We start from the raw sequence: 13,524 nt of genomic DNA, 5'->3' as shown, positions 1-13,524 counted from the left end.
TCCTACAGAAGATGTCAAACCCCCATGGAAAACAGAACAGTGTGGAATAGGCAGAAAAGACTTGAACCATCAGTAGATATGTACTCAAGGACAAGCTCTATACCCTTTAGTGGGTACAGATAGTTCTGTAGGTGATGTAGATAGTTCCACCTGGTTAATAATATATATAGTGTATATATGTATGTGTGTGTGTATATATATAAAATAAATGCTATTTAAATTGTACTATATATGGTATAATATATATATATATATTTACTTCCTATCTTAATACATTGGAAAGCAGGCAGAAAGATATGTCAAGATATGTAATAAATGTTATGTTAGAAAGAAGAAATGACCTTTACTAAGATAGAAAAAAAAGAAGGAGGGGAGAGATAGAAATAATCATATTCCATAGACTAAAAGAAAGAAATGTAGCTGTGCCACAAATAAACAGAAAGTGGGAGTTATTTCTCACGTGGAGGAAAAAAATTCAAAGAAAGTTAGTGATCTTTAAAGAAAGCCAGTGATCTTTAAAACACAGGTTTATTTAGTACTGTGTTTCTCCAGGAGAAATATAAATGTTTTCTTTGAAATTAATGTCTCAAAAATTGATAGATATTGTTTTGCCAGAATATTAATCTTTATTAGAAATTAACTAGAAATTAACTAGAAGTCTTGACATCTAAGTTGTGCAAATCCAGTCTGTGCTTAACCACAAACACAGTAACCTTTCACAATATCTTTGTCTACATCTGCTCTCCGTAGAACAAAATCTGGTGTAAAGCAAGTGTACCTCAGATTTTGTCTCAAAAGATGTAATTACAGTGACACCACAAAAGCATCATTATATGACAGTTTACTTATCATGTTGTCCTGGATCATGCAACAATAGGAAACAACATTTTAATGAGGCTTTGATTGAGTCTGTAGGGATTTCTTTAAAAATAATGTTTATTTTGACTGATTTTTTAATATTCATTATAAAAGATAAGGAAATTATGTAAAGTATAAGCATACAAATAAAAATCATCCATAGTCCCCAGAAATATGAGTGCATATAGGTATGTGAAATACATATTATGCATATATTTATATATTAAATATATACATATTATGCATATATTTATATACTAAATATATGCATATGTAATACACATTATTTTTTTTTGACAGTCTTGTTGATTTCGTTTCTATTTATTTTTTATTTTTTTTGTGCTCTGCTGACTTTTTATATACATATATGTATACCTTAAGTTCTAGGGTACATGTGCACAACGTGCGGGTTTGTTACATAGGTATACATGTGCCATGTTGGTTTGCTGCACCCATCAACTTGTCATTTACATTAGGTATTTCTCCTAATGCTATCCCTCTCCCCCAGCCCCCACCCCCTGACAGGCTCTGGTGTGTGATGTTCCCCACCCTGTGTTCAAGTGTTCTCATCGTTCAATTCCCACCTATGAGTGAAAACATGCAGTGTTTGGATTTCTGTCCTTGTGATTGTTTGCTGAGAATGATGGTTTTCAATTGCATCCCTGTCCCCACAAAGGACATGAACTCATCCTTTTTTATGGCTGCATAATATCCCATGGTGTATATGTGCCACATTTTCTTAATCCAGTCTATCATTGATGGACATTTGAGTTGGTTCCAAGTCTTTGCTATTGTGAACAGTGCCACAATAAACATTTGTGGGCATGTGTCTTTATAGTAGCATGATTTATAATCCTTTGGATATATACCCAGTAATGGGATTGCTGGATCAAATTGTATTTCTAGTTCTAGGTCCTTGAGGAATTGCCACACTGTCTTCCACAATGGATGAACTAATTTACACTCCCCACCAAAAGTGTAAAAGCGTTCCTATTTCTCGACATCCTCTCCAGCAACTATTGTTTCCTTTTTTATTAAAAAAATTTTTTTTTATTATTATACTTTAAGTTCTAGTGTACATGTGCACAACGTGCAGGTTTGTTACATATGTATACATGTGCCATGTTGGTGTGCTTTACCCACTAACTCGTCATTTACATTAGGTATATCTCCTAATGCTATCCCTCCCCACTGTCCCCTCCCCACAATAGGCCCTGGTGTGTGATGTTCCCCTTCCTGTGTCCAAGCGTTCTCATTGTTCAATTCCCACGTATGAGTGAGAACATGCGGTGTTTGGTTTTCTGTTCTTGTGATAGTTTGCTGAGAATGATGGTTTCCAGCTGCATCCATGTCCCTACAAAGGACACAAACTCATCCTTTTTTATGGCTGCATAGTATTCCATGGTGTATATGTGCCACATTTTCTTAATCTAGTCTGTTACTGATGGACATTTGGGTTGATTCCAAGTCTTTGCTATTGTGAATAGTGCTGCAATAAATGTAATGCACATTATTTTAATTATAATGTATACACAATTTCATAGTCCCTTTTTAAAAATATACCTTGAATATTTTCTCCAGTTGTAAAAATTATTGGCAAGAGTGATTTTTAATGGCTGCATAATACATGCATATTCCTGCCTATATCAATTTGAAAATAACCCATTTGCATATAAGTGAATTTATCTGCGAATGAGTTGATTATGTCTGCCTACAGGCAGAAAAACACAAATGGATATTTAAAACAAACTAAAATGTCACCGTCCTTCAAAGACATTGTGAGTGAAGAATTACCTATATATGTAATAAGCACAATAAACTATACAATAGACTCAATTAGGCAGTGCTTTTGCATGGAGGAAATGAATCCTAGGAGACTATAGAATGAGGAAGTTCACATTGATGTCTTTGAAAGCAGACACACACACACACACACCCACACACACACCACACAGATATTCCTCATATATATTAAGGTTGGCACTTCTAGAAAACCCACACATTTTGTAAGTTCTCTTTATTTCTTATGCATTATAATTTCTTATATATGTTCACTATACCAAAGCTATAAACATCCTGAACTTTCTATAACCATTGTTTAAGCAAAGAATATGGGCTTGAAACTAAGAAGCTTACTAGATGGAAGCAAAAGTCTACAAAATTACATTTAAGAGTTCTGAATTTGAGTGTCTCACTTCTTTAATATTTGAAGTTTAGATGTAGTGTTGAAACTTATGTCTGTTGTATTGGGAAGATTCATTGTCTTAAATTCCAGGCAGAATTGAAAGTCAAAATCTATAATAACAGTATGTCCTTGTTATTATGTATTATGCTCTGGACAACATTTCTTTGGCTGTAGAAACAGCCTTTAACATGTTTTATTCAGTTTGCTCCAAAATCTCTTCATTGTAGTCTTTGTGCCCTCATATAATCAATCTTTCTACTCAAAGGTCAACATGAGCTACTATATTCCCAAGGCAGAGAGAATATGACAAAAATATAATTTGTTGAGGGAAAATACTCCATGACCCCAGATAGTTAAAGGTCTTCAGACACCTTCTGTGAAACAGTAATTTCACAGTGGTTTTATGCTAACAAAAATGAATTACCATTGGCATGTTTTATCAAATAAGCAGAATCAAGGGAACAAGGTTGCCAGTTAAAAACACAATAGTCTACTGTCAAAGCCTGCTAAAGTTACAGTTGTAAGCATTTTATGGGAAGAGTTAAACAAAGGCTGGGTATGGTAGCTAAAATTTATATTTCATTGATTTGTTCAAAATAGGGCATTCCTTTGATCCTCCAATAAAACACAAATAATTTTAGTAACATCTTCTTAACTAATTCCAAGCACTCTCTATGCCACTTTGCTGTTTTAAAGAAGGTACAGTTTTTGTTTGTATTCCTATTTACTAAGAATTTATTGGTTTCTTATGATTTATGAGCACTTCACGTGTCTTTATTTATTGAACTCATCTATCAAACACAATTCTAAATACCCCCCAAGGCTCTGGGAAGCTGACTGAATGCTGTTTTGAATTGGTTTCCTAATAACAGAATAGGCAGATGTGAATGATCATTTATCACACAGTTAGGCTTTCCAATATAGATCTGTGTGCATGGTAGTTATGAAAACTATAATCTTCTATCTTCTCCTTTTTTATATTTGTGTCGTTTTCTTACAAAGGAAGAAAAGTTGATTTCTGATTGCTTTTCAAATGAGTCCTATAAGGGAAAGAAATAATAAAGTTCACTTCCTTTGTGATCCTTGAGCTGGTCACCATGGTCATGTGTTTTATTTCTCTAAGGCTAGAGAGTAAATGTTATGGGATAGTAGTAAGTAAACAATCAATAAACCAAATTGACTTTAACCCGAAGGGAAAATCAGTTAAGACTAAGTCATAAAACAAAATATTAAATTCTAAAAAGAGATGCTTTTATTTTTCCGTTCCTTATATCCCTCTCTTTAATCAGTTATGTTGCATGGCTCTAATCGTGTTAACTTGGTTACTTGGCATATTTTGTCAGTGGTTAAACTGCTGCTGAACATCCTATTTACTGTCCTTATATTATAGAAATCACAGAGCAATAAGCAGTAACGAGCTGGGTTTTTTTAGGTAATGAAGAACTAGTAATTTGTGTGGGAAATGGGAATTTATATTCTGGAAAGTTTTGAGAGGTACTTGATCATTTAAAAAAATAATAGCACCTGCCACATTAAGATTTTACAATTTCCAAAAAATTAGATATTTATTTTTTTCTATCCAGTAATCTTAAAGCATTTTTTAAAAAAAAACCTTCATAGGACAATTTTTCAATGTATATTTCATCTATTTTAGTTTTTCTCACCATATTCCTGAAAGTAAACCAAGGAAATTTCCATGCTGGGAGCAGGGAATAGTGAGTGGTCCCTGATAATAGAAAAATGTCCACTGATCCACAAAGTAGTTAGTGCAAGCACACAACTTACGAACTTTAAGTTTCATTGGTGGTGTTATTAGATTCCCATGTACTATGCTGCGTTCCTTTTCTCAATACATTAGCTGCTACTATACTTGTGTTTTCCATATACCAAACTCACTCAATTGAATTACTTAAAAGATCTAGATCATTGGGGTATTTTATAAGAATCAAAGGTTGAGGGAAGAAAATTTAAAAATGGGAAATTACTGCAGCCTAAAGTCATCAAGGAAATATTTTTATCTCTACTAATGAAAATGCAAGGGTTGACATTTTTAACAAATTATTATTCATCCAAGAATTGCTTATTGAGTATCTGCTAGGATAGGGAAAGTACTAATCTCTGGAACTATGACAATAAATAAGAAATGAGAAGGGCTTTTTTATATAAAACTACATTTGTATCTTGTAATTTCTCCCTTCCCAGAGATAATTTAAATATACAGAAAGTATTTTTAGAACATCTTAAAGAATTTGGTCATACATGTAAGGTACATTTTTTCAAATCAAAGAAAACTAGTCTTTTTTTTTTTGAGATGGAGTCTTGCACTGTTGCCCAGGCTGGAGTGCTGTGGCACTATCTCAGCTCACTGCAACCTCCAGCTCCCAGGTTCAAGCAATTCTCCTGTCTCAGCCTCCTGAGTAGCTGGGATTACAGGTGCCCGCCACCACTCCCGGCTAATTTTTGCGTTTTCAGTCGAGACGGGGTTTCACCTTGTTGGCCAGGCTGGTCTCGAACTCCTGACCTCAAAGGGATCTGCCCGTCTCGGCTTCCCAAAGTGCTGGGATTACAGGCATGAGCCACTGTGCCCAGCCAAAAACTAGTCATTTTTTAAGCTAGTTTTGTGCAAATCGCTATGGTATGTATGTATTGACCATTTTGCACATTTCTTGTGTTACAATATGGACAAGATAGACCAGGATATGACAAAGAGAAACCCAGTTAAAGAGTAAACCTAGCACTTGAGCTCAGAAGATGGTTAATTTAAAAAGAAAAACAATTAAGTATAGTAAGATTGATAAGTTTGAGGTGACTGTGTAGGAAAAAGTTTAATGACCAGTACAGAAAAGACAGGGGAACCTGAATCCAGTCTAGTGAGCAGTTTGGAGGGCAACTGTCAGTCAGACCATCTCCTTCAAATCCCCGTTCAATTTCCTACCAGCTGTGCAGGTTAGTATTGTACCTTTAGTTTCTTCATATAAAACAAGGACAATAATAACTAATAGAGATTAAATGTATTAAACAGTATAAAGCATACAGCAAAGTGAATGGATCATGCTAAGCTCTCAAGAAATTTTAGCTGCTATTATTATTTTCTATAGTTTATATAGTTCTTAATATGTTAACACTGTCAACAATTGGTAAGCAGCAAACATCTCCATTTTTCTAGGACTGTCCCAGTTTATGCCTAGTATAAATATTAGTAACACCCCTTTCCTCTTAAAAAATATTCTAGTTTGAGAAACAAATTATATGGTCACCTTAGCAGTGAGTCCCAGAACAGAAATAGAAAATAACACCTAGAATATACCAAAAGGATTATAAATCATTCTACTGTAAAGACACATGCACACGTATGTTTATTGCAGCACTATTCACAATAACAAAGACTTGGAACCAACCCAAACGCCCATCAGTGATAGATTGGATTAAGAAAATGTGGCACATATACACCATGGAATACTATGCAGCCATAAAAAAGGATGAGTGCAGGGACATGGATGAAGCTGGAAACCATCATTCTCAGCAAACTATCACAAGGACAGAAAACCAAACACTGCATGTTCTCACTCATAAGTGGGAGGTGAACAATGGGAACACATGGGCACAGGGAGGGGAACATCATACACCAGTGCTTATTGGCGGCTAGGGGGCTAGGGGAAGAATAGCATTCGGAGAAATACCTAATGTAGATGACGGGTTGATGGGTGCAGCAAACCACTATGGCATGTGTGTACCTATGTAACAAACCTGCATATTCTGCACATGCATCCCAGAAGTATAATTTTTTTAAAAATGCCACCAATCAAAGTTAGTCCAGTGGAAAAAGAAAGAAAGAAAAAAAGAATATACCACCCAGAAATATATAGCTGGACAGAGCTGCAGCAAAGGTAACTATGGGGATATAACCCAGGAATGTCCAAGGCGGGTGGGGTGCCATCAATCACACATCAGTTCCGTAGAGGTAGAGCCACTTTTAATACCATCCTAGACAGATTTTGTCATCCAGAGCAGAGATGGGGGTCCTTTCTGAGGAAGGAGAAGAGTCTTTCACTATGACAATAAAAGGATAAGATTCCCAAATGAGTCCTGGTGGTAAGGAGGAAAAAGTTGATGTTGCAAATCAGCCTAGGTTGGACCTTGTGACTCACTGGTTAGAGAAAGAAGAGTACGGTTTTCTGAGTTGATTTACTCAAAAGAGTGTCATCACTAAGAGGGATCCTATAAAAAAGTTAAAATACGGTGAGAAGATAAAGAGCTCCATTTTAGACACTTTAAGTTCAAAATGTCTATGAGACAGACATCCAAGTGGGATTTTCCAGAAGCCGGTTTTGTAACATCAGTTTGGTGTTAGGAGAGCTCCAGGCTTGGTAGTCATGTGCCTAGAGGTGGTAGGCTAAGTTTTGTAAGTGACTGAGATCACTTAGTAGGAAGAGGCTTTAGCCAGGGGAAAAATGTGTCAGGGACAGACTTTCCAAAACACCAGTCTTTTTTACATGATGGACAGAAAAAAGAGGAAGAACAGATGATAGGTGGAGAAGACCTGTAAAGAACAACATTATAAGGAAAGAGGTTCTGAAGGGAACTTTCAACAGGGCTACAGGCTCCCAACAGATCAAACTAAAGAGTCTATTAGCATTGGCAATTAGGATCCCTTACCTCTTGGAGAAGTCATACAGTGGTGAAATAGGAAGTGAAAAGAAATGCGTCCAATTTAGAGAGGGAAAAGGATGTAAGGAAGAATGAATCAGCAAGTAACCCTGCATCATCCAATATGGTAGACACTAGGTGAAAATATTTATGTTTTGAATATAAATTAATTCAAAGTAAAAAATTAAAAATTAAGTTTCTCAGGTACACTAGCCATTTACAAAGCACTCAGCCCCATGTGTCTGTCTGGCAGCTATTAGGTTGGACAGTGCAGACATAGATTACATCCATTATCACAGAAAGTTCTTTTGGACAGTGTTGGAGCTTGTAAATGGAGAAAGAAGATGGAAAAGCCTGAAGGGTATGTTATGTCAGAGGAGAGTCTCTTCCCCACCTCCACAACAACTCAAGCCCTAAGTGAGTGTATGTATAGCCTGTGAGTCAGATATGAGGTAAAGAAGTTGTATTTATTAATAGAAAAGAAAAGAGAGAAGACAGGAGAGGCTTTAGGGAGTGCTGGAGGAATGGCATTCAGAACAGTGGAGTAGAGAGACTTCTCTTTCCAAAAATATGCTAAAAGACGCGGAGAGAGTACAGATACAGCCTCCTTTGGCAAAGCCAGGAACCAATTAGCTGTTGTAGCCACAGTGACTTATTAAGAAAATAGAGGGCTAGAAACCTAAAAGGGTTTTTTGTTTGTTTGTTTGTTTGTTTGTTTGTTTGTTTGTTTGTTTTGAGACTGAGTCTCGCTCTATCTCCCAGGCTAGAGTGCAGTGATGCTACCTCGGCTCACTGGAACCTCCACCTCTGGGGTTCAAGCAGTTCTCGTGCATCTGTCTCCTAAGTAGCTGGGATTGCAGGTGCCCGCCACCAACCTGGCTAATTTTTGTATTTTTAGTAGAGATGGAGTTTTACCACATAGGCCAGGCTGGTCTCAAACTCCTAACCTCAAGTAATTCGCCCGCCTTGGCCTCCCAAAGTGCTGGGATTACAGGCATGAGCCACCACGCCTGGGCCTAAAAGGGCTTTTTGTTTTCTGTTATGAAAATCCAGATGCTTGACTACGAAAAAGGAGCTGATTTTTAAAATATTAAGTAAACCACAGGTTGAAGCAGATACATGTTGCAATTAGTTTGTTTTTTCAGTTAGTAATTATAATAGCTATAATTTAGTGACACCTACTTTATGATATGCACTGGACTGGGTATTTTAATATTAACTGCCTTCTTTAAATCTACAAAATAATTTCTAAAGGTTGTTGTCACTGTATTTGTTAGGTTAAGTAGAATTTACTTAAAGGTACAAAGCAGAACTTACTTAGAGGCACAGAAATAGGATTTGATGTGTATTTGAATGGAGGAGTTGTCATACAGGGAAAGACCAGAGTGCTATAGGTGCACCCAGCAGAGACCCCTGAGTTGAATTGTCAAGGAAGGCTTTTTTGACGTGACACCTAAGATCTGAAAGTTGAGGAGCTAGTTTATTAGTGGGGAGGGAGTGGTCCAGGCAGAAGAAACAACATCTTCTTAGACTTGATATTCAAGGAAATGAAAAGCCAATATGAGTGGAACATAAACTGAAAAGAAAAAGGAAATGTTGAGAGATGACACAGGGGTCAGGACCACCAACTTGCTTTACTTATGTTCCACTCTGTTATATGCATTAGATGTATTTTCTAAAGAAACATCTTAATGTGCCTAAGAAAATTGGTTGACATTTCAGGATTCCATATGATATCCAGTACACTAGAAGAGGAAAAAACTCTTTCCGATTTGCGCATAGGAATGTAAGAGATAGCCATCTAGTGGCCTGTCTCTCTCATGTAAGGAGATGTTTGTAGAGATTCTGCTCTGAAACTTTGTTCTGGCAAGGCCTGGGTAACTGTGTGCAGCCAAGCCTGTTACATTATTTTAACAATTTTTGCTTTCCTAACCCAGTGACAATTTAAAATGATAAATTCACATGAACTGGAATGCCCTACCTTTGATATTTTAATCACAGCTTTTAGATTCTCTCTTGCCAACCTGAATGACTGTGCATAGTTCTGAACCTGTCTTCCTCCATCAAGACTACCCGAAACACAGAGGTTGCAGTGAGCCATGATCACGCCACTGTACCCCAGCCTGAGTGAAAGGCAGAGACCCTGTCTCAATAACAATAATAGCTTAAATGTATGGATTCAAGTTTTTATTTAATTTTAATTTTTTTTTTTTTTTGAGACTGGGTCTGTCTCTGTCACTCAGGCTGGGGTACAGTGGCGTGATCATAGCTCACTGAAGCCTTGAACTCCTGAGCTCAAGCAGTCCTCCCACTTTTACCTCCCAAGTGGTGAGGACTATAACTGAATGCCACAAAACCCAGCTAATTTTTTTATTTCTTAAAGAGATGGGGTCTCACTCTGGTGCCCAGGCAGGTCTCGAACTCCTGGGCTCAAGTGATCCTCCTGCCTGGGCCTCCCAAAGTGCTGGGATTATAAATGTAAGCCTCCACTCCCAGCCTCAAGTTTTTAAATAATGGCTTATCTTTCCCTGAAATACTCTTGTATTTTATTTCCTAAATAAGACGTTTCATTGTATAAGCATATGAAACTATTTATATTTAATGTGTGGTACATGAGAATTTAGCAGTAATGTACTGTATTAATTTTTCTTCTGTGAGGCAGAAAGCCACTGTGCCCTAATAGATTTGGTTGACTTACAATTTGCTTTGTTCATTTTACTGAGATTGGCCCTATTACTTGGTAATTATTTTCTGACTGAAGATTTCACCTGGGATAAGCTGATTTCACTGGCAAGAACTGAAAACCTACTTGAAACATTAAACCAAGGCTACTTATAAACATGACAGAATCTCTTAGCATCATTTTGAAAAGACTCCATCTCCCCTTGCACCACCTTCTTAATAATATATTCTTCAGTGAAATACATCATGGCTAAACCAGTTAGCATTTTCATTTCCTAATGGTCATGAAAAGAGATTTTATAAATGTTTTCTAATTGTGCTGTAAATGTAATTAAAATGTAAGCAACAGGACTCCATAGTCATAAGTAATTTCTTCATTAGCAGCACTTAGTATAGGATGAGGAAAAGGAAGAATTGGTGGTTGCCCTTGGGTTTGGTGTAGGAGAGTAGATTTGTGTTTTCATTGAGAATATGTTTACCATTCACAGAGTTGATATAAATGGATTAGAAGTCATTGTGGGAATGATGAGGGTTAAAATACTTCATGAACTTTCTGTAGTCATATTTTGTATATGTGATAATATTTTATAAATAATTTGCTTTCATGGAATTGGCGTCTCATACCCAAGTTTACTCCTTAATACAGGAAGGCATAAAATACATTTTAGTGACGAATCACCCTAATGATATTAGTTTATTAAAATCTTTTCCTTTGTTTGAAGCTGATTTAAAAGTATTCTTTTCTCAAAAAATTATTTTTCTCACTTGCTCATTTTTTTGTTTAAGAGGAACAACTAGAGTTACTGACAGTAGCACTGCTAACAAAATAATAATAAAATTTAGGTTTCTCAATTGTCAAATGGATACACATTTACTTGTGTTTTACAGGAAATGTATATTTCCTGCTCGAGAAATGTATATTTCATTTCTTATGGCTTACACTTTAATAAGTTTTTTAAGACAACTGCAAAGAGTTTCTTGTGCAGGTAGCTGTTATCTACTGTAGCTATTGATGATATTTTATTTTAGAAATCTGATGAGCTCTTAATTTCCATATCAATTAAATTATACTGTGCAAACCATTTATTGAAATGTGCCATGCAATTACATAAGCATTATTTTTTCCTACTAATATGTCAGTAGATGTTATAACATAAAGAAATAGATGATTTTGAAATAAAGTAATTCACTGGTCTAGGAATTTTTCTTTTTTTTTCCCCTCCTATGCTTAAAAGTCTGAGTGCAAACTTCTCTCTTGTTTATTATGAGAAATGAGTAGATATTTTTTAAAGCACCAAATTTTGTAAATTTTGCAATCTTATCTACCCTCCACGCCCTTATCTCTTCTCTTTTTTCCACAGGTGATTTCTATTCACTACTTTCCAAGCTGCTAGGAGAAAGGGAAGATGTTGTTCATGTGCACAAATATAATCCTACAGAAAAGGCAGAATCAGAGTCAGACCTGGTAGCCGAGATTGCAAATGTAGTCCAAAAAAAGGATCTTGGTCGGTCTGATGCCAGAGAGGGTGCAGAACATGAGAGGGGTAATGCTATTCTTGTCAGAGACAGAATTCACAAATTCCACAGACTAGTATCTACCTTGAGGCCACCAGAGAGCAGAGTTTCCTCATTACAGCAGCCCCTACCTGGTGAAGGCACCTGGGAACCAGAACACACAGGAGGTGCGTGTAGGGTTTCTTTTAAGCAATAAAGTGTGAAATGCTACACTCCACATTAGCAAAACCTGAAGGGAATAAGAATTAATGGGTGAAAAAATTCATCAATGAAAAGGACTTATTACCATTGGAAAAAATATTACTCAGATTTGGGCTATCAGATACCACCTTTGAAGATTTTGTTTTTGTTTTTGTTTTGGTCTATTACTGCATAAATTTAGTGTCTGTTCTATTGGTGAGCCAGAACTACAAGGACCAAAAAATATTTGGATATTTGGATCATTTGGGGAAATGCGGCATATGAAATTCAGGATAAAAATTCTTACAATTGACTATTTTTCATTTTGCTCAATGGAAATACATTGAAAATTCAAAACCTGATATGTAAAGTCCCAGTGTAAGAAATGCTCATATACTATCTCCTTGTAAGGTAATAAAATTCCTCTCAAAGGAATTTTACACTTTCAACATTCTCATCCAGTTGACTTGTAAAATATAACCATTTTATGATTTTGATTTTTAAGTTTCATTATCGATTACAATCTTAATTGGAAAGTTGAGTATTTCTGAAGGGACCTCTGGTAAGTCCATAACTATCAGATTTATCTTTATTTTTATCCCAAATAGGCTTCCATAAGTAGAGGAGAATACCTTATTCCCTTCAGGTTTCCGTACCAGCAAGCTATGGATGCCTCATCTTTGTCTTTAATTGTGTTGTGGCCTCTGTGATATTGATTGTGCTTCATGTTACTTGCTAATGTGGAAAGCCAGATAATATAGCATGTGGAGATAATCTCAAAAAAGTAACGGATATGCGTGCATGGCAGCTGTCCATGTGTGGGTTGGAATGGCACAGGCTGCCAGCTTGATGTTTTCAAATTCAGCTTTGTAGGAAGCCATAAATTATTCAACACCCAGCTGATTTTTATTTATAACTGAAAAAAAATAGCATGCAGTGCCTTTTGCTCACATGAGAGTTTCAAAACATAGTCCATTGGTACTGGCGTAATGGTTTCTGTGAGATGTTAACTGGAACCTGGATTTTTAACTTTTTGTGTTTAAACAGGATCAGCCCTGCTGTAGCTCATTCTGGATCTGTCGAATAAAACTGTGTTTCTCACGAGGTGGTCCCTGGACCTCCTTGCCTCAGAATCGCCTAGGGTGTGTAAGAAAAATTTAGACCCCTGAATCCTATCAAAGAACAACTGAATCAGCATCTCTGAGTATGATGCCTAGAAATTTACAGTTTATCATGCCCCTATCCATTTCAAAACACACAGGAATGTCTGCTTGAACTTATATTTTAAGGACAGTGAATTGTAACCCAGACAACATGGAAATATAAAAGGGAAAAGAGCCTCTTTGGTGGGAATACAATTGTGTTCATGTGTGAAATGTGAGTTGCAGCATACTTTATTTGTTCCATGATTTGTCTTTGTTATTCTTGGATTTGAAATGGTATCTTGGTCATTTGTA

The 13,524-nt window shown here is 36.2% G+C and overlaps 1 protein-coding gene across 23 annotated transcripts in view; it reads left to right on the top strand.

Annotated features, from left to right (window-relative positions):
• Positions 1-13,524, top strand: part of LOC105471068 (peptidylglycine alpha-amidating monooxygenase) — a 279,410-nt gene that overhangs the window by 212,939 nt on the left and 52,947 nt on the right. For 14 of the 23 annotated variants that reach the window (XM_024789486.2, XM_071098661.1, XM_024789483.2 and 11 more), the window contains one exon: positions 11,734-12,054. The exons of the other annotated variants lie outside the window; for them this stretch is intronic. In XM_024789486.2, the coding sequence (XP_024645254.2) occupies positions 11,734-12,054 (321 nt within the window). The remainder of the gene's footprint in view (positions 1-11,733; positions 12,055-13,524) is intronic. 23 annotated transcript variants of the gene reach the window in all.

The sequence above is a fragment of the Macaca nemestrina genome, chromosome 6 (assembly GCF_043159975.1).
Source record: "Macaca nemestrina isolate mMacNem1 chromosome 6, mMacNem.hap1, whole genome shotgun sequence".
Classification (NCBI taxonomy): Eukaryota; Metazoa; Chordata; class Mammalia; order Primates; family Cercopithecidae; genus Macaca; species Macaca nemestrina.
This window is presented reverse-complemented; position numbering and strand designations above follow the sequence as displayed.